Genomic DNA, 22,076 nt, shown 5'->3' with positions numbered 1-22,076 from the left:
CAGGATAAAATGCAATAAGACAAATGCACTTGGATGAGAGAAGAAAAAAATGCCATAGAAATGCAGATGATGCTGAAAAAAAGAGCTACGTGCAACAGACAGGGATCAGGAAGGATGGGATGCTTTGTTTTCATGAGTTAAAACATAGCTGAACTGATCCACCAAGACCATAATTAAACCAGTTTTACTTATGTGCTGTCAGCAAGAAGAAATTACCTCCATTCCCAAAATTAGCAGACTGTGGAAGGATACTTATAGATGGCTCACAAGGCTGCATCTGGTTACTTGTTCTCCTTTATTTAAAAAACAAATATATTGTAATTCATCAAGATTGTTATGAGAAAAGGAAGCAGAGGTGCATTTATTTTTGTTTTACATTATGTGACTCTGAACCCTAGAACAATAAGCAAGTGGTGACAAAGTGGGTGAAGTGTCTCACTGTGATTCCAGAGCTCATCTCTGGCAAACCCATCCTGCAGGCTGTAGGATGATCCTTGGCTGTAGCTCATCACGCAGGTTGGAGGCGTGATGGGAACAGGATCTCAGAGGGGCTGCTTTTATGTAAGTTTTTGGGTATGTGCTACCTCCACTTAGCTAATTTTTGGCAAGAACCTCATCTAAAATAAGTGGAGCCGGTATACTTGAATGGAAAGGTACCCCTGAGAGCGGAGGGCTAGTAATTTTTGAGGGGAAAGAAAAGCCCTCCTGAGAAAGCAGTTGTTCCTTTTGGAAGAGACAGGGCTATACCCTTCCTTCACCCACAGTGGCATCTCTAGACAAAGCCCTCTTTCTCCCTTTGCTTTGCCAGGGAACTGACGATTATGATTTAGGGATAGCCAGCAATATCCTGCTGTATCAGCTGCAGGCAACGCCAGATCGGCGTTTCCGGAGAGAGCAGCTGGTGGGGAGGGAAAGAAGAGGGAGAGGGAGAGGAAGAGAGGGAGAGAGAGAGACGACCTGGCCCCCCCTCTCCGGAGCCCGTCCGGCAGCGGCGGTGGAAGGCACCGCATCCCGAGGCCCTTCTTCCTTTGCGGGCCCTCCTCCTCCTCCTCCGGCAGCTCACAGCAGCCCTCGCTAGGCACAGCCTCACCCCCTCCTGGCACCTCTCCGCCGCATCTCTGGGGGCGGGAACGCTTCGGGTGCGTGCGTCGGTTCGCCACGGATCTGCTTGAATAAATTCGTCGGGAATTTTAGCTTCAAGTAGGGCTTTTTTTGGTTGGTTGTTTTTTTTTTTAACCTGCAAGCTGGTTTTCGATTAGAGGTGGTGGGGGAGGGGGGGCTGTGTGGTTTTATTGTTTTATTTATTTATTTCAAATCCATTTCGAAGAGAGCGAGCAGCCCACCGGCTGACTCCCCAGGGCGAGAGGCGCTCGCAGCCTCCACCTTCCCCTTCCGAAGGTGTGCCCGGCGCCTTCCCTCCTCAGCTCCCGACGGAGGCGGTAAACCCCGAGTTACGGAAGTGGGTGGGAATGCGGGGCAGGGCTGGTAGGGTACCGGAGAAAGGGCAGGGGGAGGACCTCCCCGGATCGGGAGCCAGGCTGAGGGGAGGTTTTCCTCCCGACGGGCGCCCAACTGAGGGGAAGGGTTGGGTGCGTGGGTGCCGCCGCGGCCGCCGGTGGGGTGGACCGGACCGGGCCGTGGGGGTTCAGGTGTCTGTGTCGCTGTCTCTCCCTCGTTTTTTTTTTTTTTTTTTCTTTTAGGGGGGGAGGGAAACTCTGCTTTTTCGGTAATCACAGTTATTGTGTGAAGCTTTCTCACCCCGGGACGACAGTGATCTGATGGGAAGCTTTGAGATTCGGTGTTGATTTTGAGTCCATGTGCTTGTTTTTACTTAGTTTGCTCTCTGGAGGAAGGAAGGCCTGTGAAACCTCCTCACAGGTTTTCAGTAGCGGGTTTCAAAATGCTGTGAGTGTGGGGAGTTTGTTTTGCTTCATTGTGTTGTTGTTTTTTCTTAAGCACTTTTTTCACCTGTAGGCCATTCCTAAAATAAATGGCTAATATGTTTTTATTTCTCTGGTTAGAGTGTGAAGAAAGATACAGTACTTCCCTGCCCACCGTATGAATGAACAGGTTGGTACCTAATGTGAGTTTAAAGTTTCAGATAACTTGGGAGAGGGAATGTCAACATATAATATGCACTGTCATTCATACAGATGTGGATATAACATAAACTAAAATATTGGTGCAGTGAAAGTCAGTCCATTTTCCTTTCCAGACAGTAATTCCTTTTTATTTGAAATAAGATGTAGAAAGTTACCCTCCCAGTGTGTTCCTGTGTGGCACAGTGCACTTAACTGGTTGTGGAAGATGCGTGTTTATGCTGTTTCTTGCTTCAGGATTATGTCCTTTTGATAATGGAATGCACCTGCTTTTTGATACTTCATTAAAATCTTTGTCTCTTGTATACTCTGCTGTCAGTATGAAAGAATTAGGAAATGGGAATCCAAATAGATCATGCCAGACTAACTTGATATTTCTATGTCAAAATGTCTGGTGTCTGAAAATGACAAAGGCAGAAAAGTTATCCTTTTTGTGTCCCTCTGATTTTCCTAAGCTTGCCATGTCCTGCCAGCTGCTTCTTTCCTCCTTAACCCCTATGGAGCGTAATAATTTTTGGTATAGGGATTGCCAGTCTTGGAGGTACTGAAAGGCCTTTGGGGATGAAGAGCTGCCTGGCCAGGGACATGCAAAAATAAAGGATGAACAGAAATTACAGAAAACCCAGACCACATCTGAATTCTAGAAATCCTTAATAGAGAAGGGGAAAAAAAGCCTTATCATCAGTATGCATGTTTCACATCACCTTTGGGTTTGTCTAAACAACTGCATATTAGATTGAATTAGATTTAGTCACTTTTCATGGCAAGATCGGTGAGTACTTTGTATGTTAAATACTATGTGTAGTGCAAAGTGCTAATAAATAGGCTGTGCATTAATATGCACAGAGATGTGTACAAAAACATACTTTATGAACGTAGCAGTTAAAAGAAGGTTGCCAAGTTTAACATTCTTAAAACCTCCTTTGTGTCTTTCTGAAGCAGTCTGCACCTATTAGTGATGCTGACCTTGCATCTTTGGCAGAACCATCCAACTGCACTCAGCAGCTGCCAGTATTATGTCTGCGTGGCTCTTGGTTGTATCTAAGGTGTAAGTGTACATGAGATCACTGAGTGGGCACTAGCTCCAGCCTGCCCATTGCTCTCATTTCCTGAGGCAGCAGGAGATGGTGAGCATGCATCTGCATGTGGGCAAGGTGGGAAATGATCCTACCGGCACCTGAGGGGGAAATCTGCCGTTCATTAGCATGACAATATAAACAAACCCCTTCCAGACAGTAAAAAGTTAGTACTAGCAAAACACCAGGTAGTTTTGGGCGTGAACATAGAAGTTTCACGTAGTGTAATGTGGCTGACAAAATGGGAGGAGGAGTTTCAACTCGATTCACGGCTTCAGGCCTCAAGATAGAATCACAGAATCCTTTCACATTTCTTCAGTGCTTCTCTTTTTTGTTATTTCAGGATGCTCACTAGAACCCCAAGTGTTGTTGCTCAAGTGTTCCTTCTTCTAAGCGTAATTCTTGTCATTGCTATTGCAGTGATTCAGATAAATCAGCGACAGGTCCTCTCCCCAGGGCTTAAGGTAAGTCTTACAATACATAAGGAAGGAGACCAATGTTTTGATCTGTTACTTAATAATGTTCCTTTCTAAACTGGTTTTTATGGGGTGGTTCAAATAAGGATACAGCCATAAATTAATGGCATTTAATCACATCTCTGTCATGGGAAAACAAGCTGTGAGAGAAAGAGAATTGCTCAAGATCACAGAGTCAATGGCAAAACAAGGAAAGCATTGCTTGATTCCTTGTGATGCCTATCATGTAATGTTTTCTTCAGACCGAAAGGCCAGGCGAAGCCTGTTTTTATTCATTTTTTTATTATTATTTTTAACCAGAGATTGAAGAAATTTTTAAATCACTTTGAAGTGGGTTATACCTGGGGTTTAATTCTGCCCCCCCAGGCACAGCGAGGAAGCTTATTCTCAAGTCTTTGCAAACTGCTCGTGAGTATCAAAAGGTGTGGACTTTATGATATACCACATGTTGGGACTTGGATATTAACAGGAGCAAAATAGCTTCATGAGGAGGGTAAGGGTAAGGACAAACTGAAATACTCTGCAACTGAGGCTTTGCCTTCTAGTGCAGAATGTGCAGATCCTTCAATGAGAGATGTATGCAACTGAGATGTATACAAGAAGGACAGATCTGCCTTTAAGAGAAGCTTTGCAGTCTGAGTTCTGTGCTTTTTCTCAGGATAGCCACAAGCGTATAAAATTTGTCAGATCCTCTTCCAAGTCCTTTCAACCTTTCCCTGTGTGTACGTATTTAACTTGATAGTTCACATACTGATACCAATAGGCTAATGTCTCATTGCACTTAATGGGATTATAAACACCTTTGGCTTTGTCTGAATCACTTGTTGGTGTACTAGTCAGTGGGATGAAAGTGTATTTTGATACCAGTTTTATGTGTTGTGCAGTGTGGCAGGGTGTGTGTGCTGTGATACTGCATGGGGACTTTATGCCTCAAGTTTACTCCCTGTTGTGCCCCACATTTCTGCTTGCAGCAGCCTCACATCTTGCCAGTTGTCATGCAGGGCAAGACTGGGCTGATGTGTAGGCTGAAGCCACTATCTAAAAGACAGCCTAAACATCAGATATGTATGTGATTAATTCAGTTTCACATTCAGGATAGTAAAATTATCTGCCATACTCTTTGAGCAAATATCAGACCCACGATCATCTGGAGCCAGTTCAAGTGGAGAGGTACTTGAACTTCTTAAATCAGAACAGCTTCAAAGCTGGTTCTGGAGGAAAACTGGTGTTTCACTTGCTAGGCGCCTTGCCTTTGGATTTCTTTGTGGGCTGTAAGCCCATCCCAGTTGATATGGAGGGTCATATGTTTGATTCCTGAGATGCTGAGTAGTCCTTTGTGAATTATTAAATACTCTCAAGAAATACTTCTTCAGGAGCAAAGGGAGGACCTTGGTATGCCAGTGTGAAACCCTCTAGTACCTTGCTGATACGATGGAGCCTGAAAGTGGCAGTGTCCTGAAGTTAGCGGTTGATTAAAATTAAATAAGGCAATAATGTGGTGAAAATAAACTTACTCTTTGTAAAAGTCCTCATTCTTCTTCTGGCTCTTCTCCATGAAACCAAAAGGTCTACTGAAGGATAACTAGAGGTCATGTTATCTGTGGCGTAAGAGCTCTTTCCCAGGATGCATGTGGAAAGTGTCCAGGTTCATGCCTATGTAGCAGGAAAGATAAATTACCTGCTATGCTGCTGATGTTCTGAAGTGTTGTTGCAAAATTAAGTATTTTGGTTCCTTGGTTGTTGAGTTATCTGAAGATATATCCAGTGATTTGTGAAGGAAGGACCTGCCCGTATGTGTGAGGCTGAGGAAATGAAAGAACTCGTAACTCATTGACACCCACCACGAAGCCAGACCAGTGATGAAGAAAGCACAAACATCCTTAGTGTTGTAGTGTGTGAGGAAGCCCAGAATTTGACATGATGGTAGCTCTGACTGTAATGAGCCTTTGTAGCAGTCAAAAAATTTGTTTGTCTACTGATGTTTTATGAGCCTTGAAGAGAAAATCCTCCCCATTCATTACTGTGTTTCTTTAATTTGCTTCCCCAGGTGCTACAGTTTTCTACACCTAGATTTTGTACATCTTTTGGCCCTAAGGAGGTATTTTGCCTTGTTTGTAGATATTATACTTGATTAAAAGTAGTTCAAACCTATGTAGCTGAACTGAAGTGCACTTCTAGCATGAACCCACCTTTGTAGCCTCTGTTTTCCTTATAATTGGTTTGGCTTGCTAGCTTCTCATGCCAGTTTTCCAAAGTGATTGGAGGGCACGTAAGACATCATAACTGGGCCTGCTTTAAGAATCTGTGCATCTGTGCATCCTCCTGATTCAGGCTGAAAAGGCTTGTCCTTGCTTCCTTATTGGGATTATGACCCTTTCCCCCTCCTTTCCCCCCTCCTTTCCCCCCTCCTTTCCCCCCTCCTTTCCCCCCTCCTTTCCCCCCTCCTTTCCCCCCTCCTTTCCCCCTCCTTTCCCCCTCCTTTCCCCCCTCCTTTCCCCCCTCCTTTCCCCCCTCCTTTCCCCCTCCTTTCCTCCCCCCTTTCCTCCCCCCCTTTCCTCCCCCCTTTCCTCCCCCCATTCCTCCCCCCCATTCCTCCCCCTTTCCCCCCTCATTTTTCTTCATCTGGTTTTCCTTCTTTTTTCAATTTCCCTTTTTCCTTCTCCTCCCCTTTTATCCATCCCCCCCCCTTTTTTCCTATTCTTCAATGGCTCCTATGCCAGAGCAAGGGTTTGCCTGTTCCCTGTCACACGCAATGCATTTTGAACCAAGAAGGCATTGCTTGTCCTTAAAGGGCAGCCAAAGGTAATTTGATTTGCAGCTTAGGCAAAAGTGTAATTTCACCGGAGAATTTTAATTCAACCAGTTTGTCTTAACCAGCAGGATGAGACAAATCATGTAGAATTCTCTTACCCTCTTAAAATGCCACATCCTCTGTCATTTCCATATTTTTAATTAAAGACTAATCCTCATCCTAACGTCTGGCACACTTGTCACTGATGATGACTTCATGAGACTGCATGGGACCAGTTCACAGAGCATGAACTCACACAAGTTCTGAGGAGCTTCAGGAGTCATTCTGAAATGAACCCAGGAGTCCTTTTAAAACAACAAGCATTTCTTATAGGAAACAGGAGACTGTATAGGAAAACCAGGAGAAGGAGGAGGAAGAAAATAAAATTGGCAGTCACACATTAATTCATGTAAGCACACCACTATTCTCTGGGATGGAAATCAGTACCTTTCAGGAAAGAGGCTGGGAGATGCAGAGGAGGATGGAAGCAGGTCAAAAAACTCCACAATTAGCTCAGGTAAAAGTACTTTCATTATTTGCCAGCTCTACTTGGACGGGATAGTTAGCTCTAAAAGTGTCTAGGTTAAAAGCTTATGATTGGCACTTTGAGCCGACAGAGACTAGATTTAATTAATAGCCCTCAAACAGATTGACTGTTACTCTATTATGTGTCTCCAGAGTGCTCTTCTGACTTCCAAGGACACAAAATCCACTCAAAGTATCTTTGTGAAAGTAGTTATTTGAATGGAACCTGATGGTGTAGTGGTTTGGTAGTACATAATTCACCTTTTAGCTGATCAGGGTAAATATAATCTGGATAAATATAAATGGCATTTTCATTACATAAAAGTCCTTTAGGAAACAGACTAGACTGGGATAGCTGGTAATTCTTTGGGAGCCAGGAGTTTCTAAGATGACAGTGGAAGCTGGAAACTAATGAGGTGTGGAAGGTGAATGGTTTGCCACCTGAAGCAGTGATTTTTCTCTCTTAGACTTCAGACTCCCCAGGGAGGCAGTGGGATGAAATTTACTGGCCTGCTGCATGGGCTCTTACTCCTTTGCAGACAGATGGAGGCTCTCATTTTTCAGTATTGTCAGTGTCCTGGGCATCTGTCCTTTTTAAAAGAAAAAAAATGTTGACAGAGAAATGAGCCCTACACTGTGTGATTCCTACCAGCTAGATGACTTTGGAGAAGGGGGCTGCTAAATGGACTTCGAGAGATCAAAAAGAGGATAAAGCAGCATTGCAGTTTTTTACCCTTCATTCAGTTTGCCTTCCTAGTTGATACAGTTTGCTGCTGCCAGAAAAGATGGAAAAGGGGTAAATGCTAGTCTGGTGAGCAGTGGGATGGGATGGAGAAACTGCATTCGTCTCATAGAGATTAGAGAGGAGGTGACCTGGGGTGAGTCACTTTAAATATTTCTTATATACTTCATAAATAAACATGGGGTAATAATGATTCTCTTTCCCTCTTTTTTGTCTCACACTCTGGCACAGCCTGTTTTCAGTGGCAAACTCTCAGGTGGACTGCCTAAACTACTCTTAAGAGAGAGGTTTATGAGGCAATTAGGAAGAACTGGACTTGTTTACATCATTCTTACTGTGGACTACTATGTACTTAACCTCTTTGCTCATAGCTTTATGGATCCCTTGTGCATCCTTGAATCTAAGGTGTGTGCTTAGGTACCAAACCCTTCAGTGTTCAGGAAGTGTAGCTGTGGTAATGGAAAATGAACTCGTTGGAAAATCAGGTCCCAACACAGCAGTCTCTGTGTGTCAGTGTGGATTTTTAACTTGATGCTGAAATTAGATGTGCATTCCCCATCCCCACTGAATTAATTTTTGAAGATAAGTGGTTATGTTCTTTGTTTTGCAGCCAAATACATTCTGTGCTTGGCTGTTGGGTTCACGCCAAGTGCCTAACACTAGAATTAATCTCTCTTGTAAATACACTGTGCATACATGTTCTGAAGAGTTTGATGGTGCAGAGAGGTACAGCAGCATATGGGCCCTTAAAATGTCACTGTTTGTTTCTGATCTAATGTGTTCTTATTTTTTTTTCCTCCCCAGTATGGAATAGTCCTGGATGCTGGATCCTCTAGGACTACTGTCTACGTCTATGAATGGCCAGCAGAAAAAGAAAATGACACGGGAGTAGTAACCCAAACCTTCAAGTGCAGTGTGAAAGGTGAGTTCAAATTGAATTTTCTTACCTCTTCCTAGCCTCCAAGAAGAGGTTATCTGGAAGTGCATACTTAAATTACGGAGTTCATTTGGAATTGAGATGAGTAGAAAGCAATGATTTCTTAACAGCACCAACATTTCTGTCTTCAGCATTAAGTATATGTGTTGACATTCTTGGGTATTCTAGAACAAGGAAAGGAAAGCAAGTGCAATATGCACAGAAGTAATGGACTGTCATGTGCCTGATGGAGTGTCCTTGCAGCCTGCAGGAATGGTGGCCAGCCTGCTGAGGTGGAGTGTACACTCTGCTAGCTCCTGTCTTGACTCATTAAGAGTATTGCCTCTAGGAATTCTGGTGTGAGAAAACCAGAGAAACTGAGTTATTCTTCTTGACAAAAAAAATTACAGAGGAGTACTTTCTGAGTTTGTTTTAATGGGTTTAAATTTTGCTTTGCCTCCAGGAAAAAAAGAAGTATCAAAATGGAGGAGTCCAGATTATTGTGAATGCTCATTCCTGTCACTTGAAGGCTTTGCAAATTTGTAAAGATGTGAAATACTTAGAGTTCATGCACTAGCCTGGACTTGAACCTCTAACTTCAAGAGCTATTTGTGTGTATCTTGAAATTTCACCTGCAGTTCCTTGCAGAATCTTCTTTATTTTATTTCCACCTAAAACAGTGATCTGTGGAGGGGCCATGGTGTCCATGACAGTTGTGGCAAACCAGATAAGGAAATCTTTGTCTTAGGTTGTGGAAGGACAGATTTCCTGTGTTTTAGCAGATCAGAGAAATTTTGTATCCATTAGAGACACTATTTTGTGCAGCATCTGCCATCTGCTATTTTCCTCATGAATATAGCGCTGCTGTCATTGTGTTTCTATATGGTTATACTGTATATCTCTATCTATGGCACTGTAAGTGTATATGTATATACATAGAAATACAGGCAAACAGTTTGCAAGTATCATTTCTGTCTCACAGCTGAGACTGTCCCTGCATTGTACTCAAGCACTCATGGTTTTCAACCATCCCATCCTTGTTTGCAATTAGAGGAGGGAAAGGGGGAACTTTGTCTCTCCACAGCTGTTTGCTAATTGGGTGAATTTGTAGTTTGGCAAAGCAGAATTAAATCAATCTACTTGTTCTCTTTTAGGCCCTGGCATATCCAGCTATGAGAGTAACCCTGGAGCTCTTGCCAAACCCTTTGATGAGTGTCTGAATAAAGTCAAGGAGAGAATACCAGTTCATCTGCATAAAAACACTTCTGTTTATCTGGGGGCTACAGCTGGCATGAGACTACTGAGGTATGGTAGAAACTTGAACTCCACTGTATGAGTACTAGCATAGCAGTCTGTGAAAACAGAATGTGAAAAATGTACTGGACACATTTTTATCCATTGGAAATTGGCCAACTCAAGAGGAAATGGAGCCCAGCCAATTTAATTTAATTAACTTTTTTGATAGGGAAAGCGAGGCTGTATAAAAATTCTCTATTATGCTATATCACAAAGAAATGCTTGCTTTATTCTGGAGATGACAAGGGTTTAATTTTCTCTTCCAAATCTGTCTTAAAATTCAGTCTTAGGTAGAGAGAGAATGTGCATATCCGTGGGCAGAAAAGGCAGATTAAAGCTAGACACTGCAATGTTTTCTGCAATGTTTTACACTACATTACAATGTAGTGTAATGTGGCTTTTGGGGTCTGTCAGTGGCTTTAGCCCTGGCACAAACTGGCTTTTTATGTTTGTTCTGTGGCTAAACAGAGTGGGAGGAAAGACTCCAGGACAGTTTTAACCAGCAGCACTCATTTCACCAAAAAGAAAAGTATATATAAGAAAAAAAAACACCCATGGACTTGTAGGATAGAGCAAAGTTTGTACATCATGGGGAAGTTGCTTGCTGTAGTGATGCTGGATGCTTGGCTGTACCCTATCATAAGCTTCCTCATTGGGGAAAAAAATGTCTGTTTTTTATTACATGACTGTAGGAGTTTTCTTGTAGTCAGTGAACAATACTTGTGAAATTGCCTTTGCAGATGCTCAGTGTCTCATGTTTTGTGACTTGCTTAGGATGCAAAATGAAACAGCAGCCAATGAAGTCCTTGCAACCATTCAAAACTACTTCGGAACACAGCCTTTTGAATTTAGGGGTGCACAAATCATAACTGGGCCAGAGGAAGGGGTGTATGGATGGATAACAGCCAACTATTTAATGGGCAATTTCTTAGAGGTGTGTGGAAAAAAAAAATGCATGTTTTTGGGGGGTTTTTTTTTGCTGTTTCTTATAAATGAGAAGTTTGAGAGGACATGCTTGATAAAATATCATTGCTCTAACTTCCATTTTGCACTGAAATATATAATAGGGTCTTTCTAGGGCAGTAATAGAGCAATGCAAGGAATATGATGCTACAGGAATGCAGTATGACACAGGTAAAATTGTTGATCCACAAAACAAGGCTTTTCCCTACATGACATTGGATGCCTTACGTAGGAAATTATGTTGCATTGCTCTTAAATGCATTGGCCTGTTAAGTTGGACTGGTGTTGGTTGTCTTGACAGTGGTGTCAACTGAAGATGTTTTCTGTGACTTCTTCGGGTAGTTTCTGTCCCTGCAGCTCTACTGGTGAAGGATCTGCACAGATTAGGGGTCTCCAAATTGTCTGACAGTGTTTGCTCATTTATTAAGCAGATGAGACTAAAGTGGTGAAGGTGGCCCACATGTGCCTCAGCTGAACCAGAAGTCAGTCACATACAGAGCATTCCAATATTGCTTGAAAAGCTGAGGGCTATGAGCAGTGGGCTGTGATGCCAACTGTCTTGTGCAGACAAAGTGATGCCACTACAAAGATACTTGTGCTATCCTGGAACCCAGCACAGCAGAGAAGGACTCAAATGTGTTGGAAGATCCCTTTTTATATATAGATGTTTAGTATAATTTCATTCCCAGTAAAAGCTGTACCAAGATGATTGGCAACTGCTTCTCTTCATTCGTGGCAGCAGTGTGCTGCCCTTAGTATTAACTGCACTTCTTCTAGATAGTGTCACTAGGATGAAAAAAATTTCAACCAAACCCAAGTAATGTTAGCTGTCCGGGTTGAATGGTTCCTGCTACATCATGGAAATCAATAAGCAGGAATTAGTTGTTGGTAATTTGACTGATAGCTCATGATGAATGCGTTGCTGAGTCTTGCAAAATTAAGAAGAATGGTATTGGAATCACACGTTCTGGAGGAATTTTTCTCATTGTATGCATTTCATGCAACAAAAATGACACGCTGAGCTTCAGAGTGGTGTCAGTCTTCTACCACATTAATTTTAATAATCCAAATATCAAATTCCATATGGTAGATTTATAAGGACTACTGAAGGAATTGCCAGTCATTTTGAAGCCAGGTTAGTACAGAGTCATGTGAAGACCTAGAAGTGGAATATCACAAGCAGGAGAGAGAAACTTTTCACCATTCTTGTGACAACTGGCTGAGTCAAATTCTGCTAGAGGCTTTTAATAGGAATTTTTCACTGTAGAATTTTCTTGTGAATGTATTTGCTGGTCCATGAAGTTTCTTTTGTATACATTTATGTCATCGTGCTTGGTACTACAATACATAGTGAGATAGATAATCATGCAAAAGCTATATTCTCCACTCTGACTGTGTAGATCAAATACAGAATTTGAAGGTTGTTTGGGTAATAGAGAAAAATGACAGCTGAATGGATTGGGTTTATTGCCACTGCAGTTTCAGTAAATGAAATGTGCATATTAGGGGTCCTTGTTCTTTTGACTTTGATGGAGCTTTTGTTTGACTTTTCACACTGTTTTGTTTTACTTTTCACACTGTTTTCACTCTTTTTCTCTGTGGTTTCTTAATATTCTATTCCTTTAATAATTCTTCTTGCTTTGAAACAAGCAAATCTTCATACTATTTTCATCCAGATTTCGTAAAGATCTCATGGGTATCGGGACTTCAATTCCCTGCTTTCTAGTAAAGATACTGATCTGGATAGTCCTGTGCTTTGATCATTGTGCTGCCTCTGACTTGAAAGCTTTGCTGCATTCCTTTTTCCATCTTTCAAGGTCATTTCACTCCATGAAAGTACATCCTTCATATTTAGAAAATATCTGTGCATTTGCCTGAGAGTTGAGATTTTTTTAAAAAGGGTGCAGGACAAAGAGGGAGGGGGGAAGTCTTAAAAAGTTAAGTAAAGGGTGGAAAAGCTTGCAGGGAGAACAAGCAGATTGTATTTCTAATTACCCTTGTTTTTACTTGTAGAGGAACCTTTGGAGGACATGGGTTCATCCGTACAGAAAAGAAACTGTGGGTGCACTGGATCTTGGGGGAGCTTCTGCTCAAATTTCATTCATTCCACAGGACACTCAGGAGAATTTCAACAGCACCTTGCAAGTGAAGTTGTATGGTTACAACTACAATGTTTATACTCACAGTTTCCAGTGCTATGGGAGAGATGAAGCTGAGAAAAAGTTTTTAGCACTGCTGCTCCAGGTCTGTCTAAGGCCCTTTTTGATACTGCTCTTGCTGGTGTTCTGTAATTGTCTGAGCAGGTTCCGTGGTGGAGTTCAGAGATCCCAATAAGAGCTCCTTTGTGCCTAGTTGTGGACAAATGCACTTTGGTTTCATAGATCTTCGTGTTGGCTAAAAATTGGCTGGAGTTTTTACCATTTGACAAAGTGGCCCATCTAGTTTTGATAGTGTTTTGAAGATTGTGCCAATGTTTTTTTTTGAGAAAGGAGTTTCTATGAATTACAATAATCAGCCATGACAGAGAAGTGCATGCATATAAGGTTTAAAAAGATTCCCCTAGTTAATGTCAAATTAGCTCTTTCTTGCTTTTTGGGTAGCCTTTATTGTTTGGGTTATTTTTTTTCTTTTTTCTTTTTTTTTTTTTCTTCCAGAAATCAAACACCAGTTCTCATGTGGATAATCCATGTTACCCTCAGAATTATAATACTGCATTAACAATGAAGCACTTCTCTGGTAGCCTTTGTACACAGTCTGTGAGACCAGCAACTTATTACCCAAACCAGCTTGTGAACTTCCATGGAACTGGAGACCCAGGTCTGTGCCAGGAGATGGTTTCTTTATTGTTTAACTTCACTGCTTGCAGAGACAGAGGAGACTGCCCATTTAATGAAATCCATCAGCCAAAAGTTAAAGGGAATTTTGTGGTAGGTTTTCAAACACAGGATTTCCTTTTGAGCTTGCTTTTTATTTCTGTAGTTCCAAAAGTGACAGACCTGTCATCTACTCCTTTTCTGTAGGCTTTCTCAGGATTCTACTATACAATTAATGCTTTGAATTTGTCTGGGCACTTCTCGCTAGCTGACTTCAATTCAAGTATGTGGTTTTTCTGTTCACAGAGCTGGGCACAGGTATGTGAATTATTTGGGGTTTTTTCTTTTTTTTTATATTCCTTTTCTTTTCTCTCTTCTATCTGTAAAAGGGAGATATGAAAACAATATAGACAGAAAAAGTATTCAGAACTTTTCAGAAGGTCTGTATCAAACCCCAACATTTGTTTCTCACTTTGTACTTCAAGCCATGTAGTATTTCTGGCATGCTTAAAACTTGGACTAAGTTTGGAAATTTCATCCCACTTGATTCTAAGTTGAGTTTCTGGCCTATATTGAAATGTGGCCAAGTAATGCATTCTTTTTCCCCTTATCTTTGAGCTATGTAGAGCTTATGTCACAAAGATAGGAAGAGATGTTGCAAATGAATATATGTGGATATGTATTTATGCATTTCAGGGATTTAGAGATTGCCCTGGTGGAATTTTTTGGAAGGCTCATCCAGTTCAATTTTAAAACAAGCACTGCTAGGCTAACATCCATTAAAAAGACACTTCAAGCACACATTATCAGCATTATCACTGGATATTCAAAGCAGTTAGTACTTATCAGTTGTATCCCACATTATCTGTGTGTGCACATTAGCACAGAGCTCATGCGGTGTAGTTGGAGCTGATGAGGTGGAATTAGTGCAACTGCCTGAAGAATCTTTACTGGTGGAAGGCAAGCTGAATTTTTTTATTTTTTTTTCATTGTTGTCCTCCCAGTGTTCATCTGAGGGAAAGATACAGTCTCATTTTTTGATATTACTTATACTAAGAAAAGCAAGTAAAGCAAATTATTCCCAGATGGCAATCCATGACCTTTTCCTAACAGCTTTCACCCAGCAGTTCTTCATTTTACAGCTTGCTTGATCTGTCTGTATGTGTTGTAACATTTGGGTCCTGATATTCTTGGGACTTGAAACAGCACTTTGAGATCAGACTGGGAGAGCAAAGCACTTTGCTTGGGTCTGAGAATTCCAGCAGATATTAATAATCCAAATGAGCACCCCAGGTCACAATTGACATCCAAAGAGCAGTCTTGTGATACAACACATTCTGTGTAACTTGCAGGCATCTCTATTTAATGGTTCTAGTTCTGCAATATTCCTTATATCCTGTTCCGATCTCAGCTCTGTTAGTGTGAACCCAGAGTAAATTTGCAGACCTGTTCTAAACCTGTAGGAAGGTACCTCAGACCATCAAACTGTTGCCCTGTTTGTATTCATTTTGTTGCTAGTATTTCCTGTTGTAACAGCATCACCACATGATAGCTACCTGCCACATACAAGGCTGACTGTGTCTGTGGTCCTCTTGAACAGGTTAGTGGCCATGGTTTCCTAACACAGCTTTAACCATCCTGAAAAGCTGACATGGAAAATTTAGGAACTGTAACATCTGTAATCTTTTTATATGCACTTTTCTGTCTATTTTCATTTTTATTACATAAGTGATATCACTGGCAGAGTCTTTCTTTTTCTATATTTCCTCATCTAATTGTCTACAGCTTCACCGGGTGTTTCTGAAAAATGCTAATACATTCTAATTAGAATCCAAAGTATTCTCTAGTTACAAAAAATGAAAGCATATGTTTTCATAATGTACATGTTTTTTAAAACCTTTTGCTTCCAGCTCCAGTTTATGCTGCCTGAATTTGAAGAAAAGTATGCTAGATCCTACTGTTTTTCAGCCAATTTCATTTATTACTTGCTTGTACATGGTTACCACTTTGATGCAGAAACTTGGCCACAGATACATTTTCAAAAGGAGGTGAGTAATAATGATTTCCTCTTACTGTTGTCTTAATCCAAAGAAGTTTAGAATGGTGCAGCAGCCAAAAAAAAAAAAAAAAGGCACTCAGTGCCATGGTCTAGCAACCGCAACAGTGGTTCAAGGGTTGGACTCGATGATCTCTGAGGTCCCTTCCAACCCAGCCAATTCTATGATTCTATGAAAAGAGTTATAAACAGCCTTTGTAAATGATTGTCAAGTGTTTGGCATAAGACAAAGTCACTTTTCAAGCCTCAGTAGCAAATTCAGCCTGGTTCCAGAGGTTGCAGCATTATTTGGAGTTGCTGCCTCGGTTCTTTCAGAGAGCTTTAAGATGGGGTCAAATAATTGTGTTTTAAGGCCTGCCCCAGCTTGTTGAAGGTTAGTGGCTTGCTCTGGGGTGGTGATCTGCTTGAATCAGTTTGCCAGTCAAGGCCTTTGAGCTAACCCTGCTGAGCTGGACAGGAGAACTCCTGCTTTTCGGTCTGCTGGCAGAGCCTTGGGGGATCCAGCAGAGCTGGTTTGTAGGCAGTGAGTGGTGATGAAGCAACTGAGGCTGTTTTTATCCTCAGCTGGCAATTTGTGTCATAATCTAGTTCTCTGGATAAGTGTGTATATTGACTGAGGCTTTCAGTTGCCAAAGAGAGAAGGATTACAACAATGTTTATGTATAGCTGCATTTATCTCTTCTCTGACCTCAGTTTATCTCCTAAGAAAGAGAGGAGTTGGAATGAACTTGTAAATATCCATTTTAAAGCTACTGCAAAGAAATCTGTGCTTCCAAATCAGAAGGCAATGCCACTGAGCTTGGCAGGTTACATCAAGAAGTGTGGTCCTCACAGTGCCCTGTGACTCCATCGTTTCCTCTCTGCTACTTAACAGCCTTATTCTAAAACCCTTTCCCAGACTGTCTCTTAGTCTCCATACAGTTTGGAAATGCTTCAGTGCTTGCATGCAAAACCAACAAATCAATATGTGGTAGCTCTTCATGCAATGTTCTTAAATGCAGGGCATGCTGGCAAGCTGTCAGTGAGAAATAGTAAGCCTGCATCTCACTTCTTTGGCCCAGTAACCAATTTTATTAGCATCCTCTGGAACTACAAATAAGGGCAATTTTAAGTGGTTCTGCATCTTCTTTGTATACTGCATTTAAGTTTTCTCCTTGCTAACTTTAAGGGCAGTTGCCATCATCATGATATGACTGTTTTCTGAACAGTCATATCTATTACTGGTGCACTGAGGAACCAAATAGGATTCTCTTGCCTTATTTTGTCCTTCAGTGGAGAACTTTTAGCATCTGTGGAGGAGTGTTCAAAGTTTAATCCTTATACTGGGAAATCAGCATAGAGCTTACTTCAGGCTCTTAAATCTCAACCTAGTGTGCATGGTGGTGGATTTGTCTTGGTATTTATATATCTCTTGTATTGTCCCCAGCAGGTAGGAGCAGCCAAATGCAGCAATGCTTTTCTATATTTAGCTAAGACTATAAAAACACTGAGCAAAATGAAAACCCAAAAGGCTCATTGGAAAATAACACTTTTGTTACCTAGATTTTGCACTGGGATAATCATGAAACTCCAAAAGGAAAGACTGCATTCTCTTAATTGGATTTGCCCCTCAAAGAACTACAGTTAATTATATGGAATATAACTGATGATCTAAGCTACCCCTGAGATAACAGCACAGAGTTTCTCTGAGAGTGGAGGGTGGGGGCTTTTGCCTATGCTGGAAGAATATTTCCTATTAATTAGTGAAAACAACCACTGAAAAGAATCCTAATCCCATGCTAATAGCTGGATGAGATCTGGAACTAGATGATTTGCAAAAGTTCTAAACTTCATAATGAGAGGTTTTCCCTTCTTTTAGCACTGAAAAACCACCTTCATCTATCTTGCCTCAGCTGTCCTTTGTTCACCTATCCTATTACTGTTGCTTAGCTTTCTTTTTATCAATTAAACAAAAGGTATTAGGATATAGACAGCTACAGAAAGGATCAAATATAATAGGTCCTTATGGTTTCCAACAACCAGTAGCTGACTGCTTAAAACTGTACATTAAAGAGATTAAATTATTTATTAAAGTTAAGCCCTCGGCTTCATCATGACGCTTATTATTCAAGAAGAACTAAAGTGATTTGCTTTCCCAAATTTAAGCTAACTACTCAGGAGCAACCACTCAGGCAAACTCTGCAGTAGCAGAGTGGGATGACCCGACCTGTAATAAAGATGGAAAACCAAATGAGTTTGGGAGAGCTGGTTGCTTGTAGAAGAACTCAGCTTCAGCTTTGTCTGTCTTGTAGTATACCCTAAAACCATCTGGAGTAATTTGAAAGTAGTGGAAGCCCTTTGAAAACCAAAGCAACCCCTGCTAGAATGTAAGACAAATGTATGTCCTGTAGCTAGGTCTTGAGGCTAGCCTGCTTTTAAAGAGTTCCACTGATTTCTCTTGAAACACCTGCCCTTATTTTATCACTCCATTTAACAATAGATTTTTTTATTATTATTATTTAAGAGCAGTAGTTTGATTTGTAAGAGGAGGTTATGTTTGTTTATATGTTTTCTATAAAGAGACAAACCAGTATTGGAGCCTGGGAACATGGGAGGAGGACAAAGGACACTATCTTTGCTCCTTGATCCTGTAGTTACAAAGTGGCCAAATGATGATTTAATGAAAAAGGCAGTGGAAAATTGAGTAACACTGTTCTCAAATTAGCAGTGCAGGAGGACCATGGAGCAAATACAAATGTTTTTGCTTCACCTGTTCCTAAGTAATTGTCTATGTACAGTTTGGGTTTTGGTGGTGGTTTGTTGTTTTTTTTTTTTAATGGAAGAGCCTTTTGCTGATTCATTTCTTGCACAAAACCAACCACAGAACAAAATATGATAAATATGAGCTCCCGTTTTGGGGACTTGATCCTGGCTTCCTGCTCTTTGTCCATATCAGTGGGACTCTTTGGGTTGTTTTTTTTGTTTGTTTTTGTTTTGTTTTGTTTTGTTTTCTTGAACTAAATAACATCCTAGAATTTGGCTGAGAGGTACAATAGGTAGTGTTTTGGAGTTTTTTTGTCCAGTGTGTTTCTTGCACAGAAGACCCCATAATTGTCTGTCTGCATATATACCTGTCCATATATGTGTCACTGTGCCATATCCTTGTACCTGTCCATCTAATACCTCTGTCTCACTTCTTTAACCCAGTAACCAATTTTATCAGCAACTTCTGGAACTACAAATAAGGGCAATTTTAAGTGGTTCTCTATCTTCTTTGTAGACTACACTAAAGTTTTCTCCTTGCTAACTTAAAGGGCAGTTGCCATCATCAGCAGTTGAGCTTTCGGAACTTCTTTTCTTTGACTGAAAAGTCTATGGGAACAGGACTCTTCTGTCTTTATTTCAGGTTGGTAACAGCAGTATTGGATGGTCACTTGGTTACATGTTAAGCCTCACGAACATGATTCCATCAGAAGGCAAACTCATCCAGTTACCTCTGAAGCCTTCTTTGTTTGCTGGGCTCCTCATCTTCCTCACAGCTACGGCGCTGCTGTGTTTTCTCTTCCTTGTTTACCTGTGTATTGTATCACGTAAGCAGAAGAACATCAGTCCTGTGGAACATGTATTTATTCAAGAATGAATGGAAGACCAAACAAAAATTTTATAGTACTATTAAATTAAGTAGGAGCTTAATTTTGAAAAATGAAGGGTGAATCAAAGACCGGCAAAAAGACTTCAGAACCAGAAGCATAAATAGAGAAGACACAAGACACAAAGGAATCTATTATAAGGTGAATTGGAGCTCTTCTGAAATATTTTGACAATTGTTTCTGTAAAACTAGTTTGTCCAGTTTGCAGCAGAGAAAATGTAGGCAGATGTGTCACTTTTTAATACAGGCTTAATAGCCTTTTTCTGTCAGGTACGTATTACTGGTTTTCTGTTCATTAACTCTGTGCTAACTGGTAAACTGAGGTGGTGATAGATTTGATCATGGTGGCAGTTCTTCAACCTAAAATTAAACAAGTCAGTGGGAATAGTAGGAGGTAGGAATAGAGAACTAAAAGCCTCCAAAGAATCTTAATTTCTGAAAATGAGACAAAGACTGAGTAATGATAGGAACTGAAAGGAACAGCTGGGATAGAATTGTTTTTATTGCTGTTCTGAACTGATTGATCTCCACTGCATAAAGGTGTAATAAACTGCCAGCACCTCTCAGGATTTTAAAGCCTGTTTTTGAAGCATGTCTCACAGTCACCTCCAGAAGCCACTGGATTTCTCAGTGTCCTTTTCTCCATCTTTAACATAAATACTTGTTTGTAAATTCTCGTACTGAATCACTGACATCCATGTATTCCCCACGTGTGGTTGAACTCAGGCAGACACAGTCAGTACTGACTTGTCATGTACATATATTATTTCAACTGTCTGGATAGAGTCTCAGACCTCTGAAGCATTAACATGTTAAGCCCTTCATCCAAAGCGAAGAGGAAGAGAAGCCAGCCTGCAGGCCACTGGGACACCCTTTCTGTAGTGGATTTAAGAACACGATGCTGGAGCTGCAGTCATGGCAGCAGCAGTGCCTTGCTCAGCCTTTCCACTCTCCTGGCCTCACTGGTCTGCAGCAGCACTGGGAACAGGAATGGACAACTCTCCATGGGACTCCTCTACGTGGCCAGCTTTATGTGGGACAACTCTGCACAGGCTGGCACCTGCTTGTCAGTGCTCCCTGGTACACAGAGCAGGGACATATTCAACATATGTTGCTAACAAGCTGTAGCCTGTGAGGCTGCCCCAGCAGTGGTTTCCACACAGCGGTGTTGCACGTAAGAGATGTGCTTGTTGGTGCAAACACTCAAAGGTTAACACTGTACTATGAATTCAAAAAGCATCCCAGCTTCATCTATTCCCTGATTAGGTTGTGACCTAGGATAACAGAGGCACGTATTCTTACCCATAAATAATATTTTCAATTTCTGTCTTTTGTTTCTGTATCATCCTCTTACTTTCATATTTTGTTGTGGGATTGGGGTTTTGGTTTTGTTTTTTTTTTTTTTTTACAGGTTGACAAATAATTTGAGAGAAACTAATTATCTTTTTAAATGTAGAAAAAAATAGTGATTTTCCAAGAGGATCAGTAGTGAGGGCTATGCCCCTTCTCTATTACAGCTATTATGTCCTGTCAGTATTGCTGGAGTAGCAGTACTTAAAATAAGGCAGAAGGTATAATGAGATGACGTAGTGCTCTGTGGCACTGAGCTTACATCTGATAAAACACAAAATTTATTTCAAAATGCATGGACATTACAGAGGCTGGCATGAGATAAAAGCTTTATCTTTTGGAGATGGATCTGGGACTGCAGTTAAGGGTAAATAAAAAAGAGAGACAGTTGGATGAAAGCATTAAAATGTTTCCTTCAGTTGCCACATTTTGCTGGGATGTGGTATTCTGGAATATTTATTTGTTGTTTGTGAATGGCAGGGCCATTCAGACATGGTTTTGCACCAATGGAACACACTTGGAGGTTAGTCCCCTTAGAGCTGGCAGCTAAAGAACAAGTAAATTTGTTCAAAAATCATTCGGACTTCCAGATGTACTTGTGTAGAACCAGTTATTCTTATCAGATAGGAAATCTCTGAACTGATTTCTGGGGTGGTGGGAGATGGAATTTTGCATTCTGTGAAATCAGTCCTGTGAGATTTTGGAACATACAGTGCTTACTATCTTCAGAATCCATATTCTCAGCAAGGAAACACTTGTGGTTAAAACCAAGCCACTCCTTATTGATATATATATATATATATATATAACATAGATAAACATATATAAACAATGTTTAAACACCAATAGCATTTCACTCAGGAAGACTTGATGCTTTCTAGGGCTTCTTGCAGATACACTGCAATAATCTTGATCTGAAAGGTTATGTGCCAAAGAGAAGCACGAGGTCCCAGTTATCAAAGGCAGTAGATTAAGATACAGATTGCTTAGGAAAAGAACTGTCAGGCATTAGGGCTAGGAACAGGATTATGCAATGTGAAAACCTCACCTGTGGAGAAGCAGGAGGTAATTAATCCTCATGAAGAAAAATATAATAAAATGAAATGCATATGGAGATTTTGGGATGGGGGGAGTGACAGACCTCTCATAAAGTAAAAACCTGGCAGAAGCAAGCAGTAATTTGTACCATGTGGCATAATTCAGCATTGATTAGATCAGTTCAGAGGATAGAAAAGTAAACAATGCTGAGTCTGCTAGTCAATCATATCCCAACTTAGGGAGTTTAAATTCAGTTATTATTTCAGGAACAATAGAAGTTCACTCAGATGGCAATGAAGATCGTAT

General features: G+C 41.0%; 1 protein-coding gene across 8 annotated transcripts; it reads left to right on the top strand.

Annotated features, from left to right (window-relative positions):
- The first annotated feature begins 904 nt into the window (after positions 1 to 904).
- ENTPD3 (ectonucleoside triphosphate diphosphohydrolase 3) lies at positions 905 to 21,132 on the top strand. 8 transcript variants are annotated; one of them, XM_030445171.1, is made up of 12 exons: positions 966 to 1,139; positions 2,022 to 2,070; positions 3,519 to 3,639; positions 5,699 to 5,749; positions 8,514 to 8,631; positions 9,780 to 9,930; positions 10,696 to 10,855; positions 12,898 to 13,128; positions 13,539 to 13,811; positions 13,905 to 14,015; positions 15,608 to 15,745; positions 19,139 to 19,726. In XM_030445171.1, the coding sequence occupies exons 2-12, from the start codon at positions 2,063 to 2,065 to the stop codon at positions 19,370 to 19,372; spliced, it is 1,596 nt and encodes a 531-aa protein (XP_030301031.1). In that variant the 5' UTR covers positions 966 to 1,139; positions 2,022 to 2,062; the 3' UTR covers positions 19,373 to 19,726. The 8 variants fall into 8 exon arrangements, with proteins under 8 accessions (XP_030301039.1, XP_030301031.1, XP_030301038.1 ...); XM_030445178.1 differs by having other exon boundaries at positions 2,022 to 2,083; XM_030445172.1 differs by having other exon boundaries at positions 966 to 1,200.
- Positions 21,133 to 22,076: the final 944 nt, after the last annotated feature.

This window comes from Calypte anna, chromosome 2 (genome assembly GCF_003957555.1).
Source record: "Calypte anna isolate BGI_N300 chromosome 2, bCalAnn1_v1.p, whole genome shotgun sequence".
Lineage (NCBI taxonomy): Eukaryota > Metazoa > Chordata > Aves > Apodiformes > Trochilidae > Calypte > Calypte anna.
This window is presented reverse-complemented; position numbering and strand designations above follow the sequence as displayed.

Bases quoted from the DNA above. Each gene is read 5' to 3' on its own strand.
- ENTPD3 (XM_030445171.1), top strand. The intron at 13,812-13,904 runs GTAGGTTTTCAA...CCTTTTCTGTAG, and splicing joins AAGTTAAAGGGAATTTTGTG to GCTTTCTCAGGATTCTACTA. The intron at 15,746-19,138 runs GTGAGTAATAAT...TCTTTATTTCAG, and splicing joins AGATACATTTTCAAAAGGAG to GTTGGTAACAGCAGTATTGG.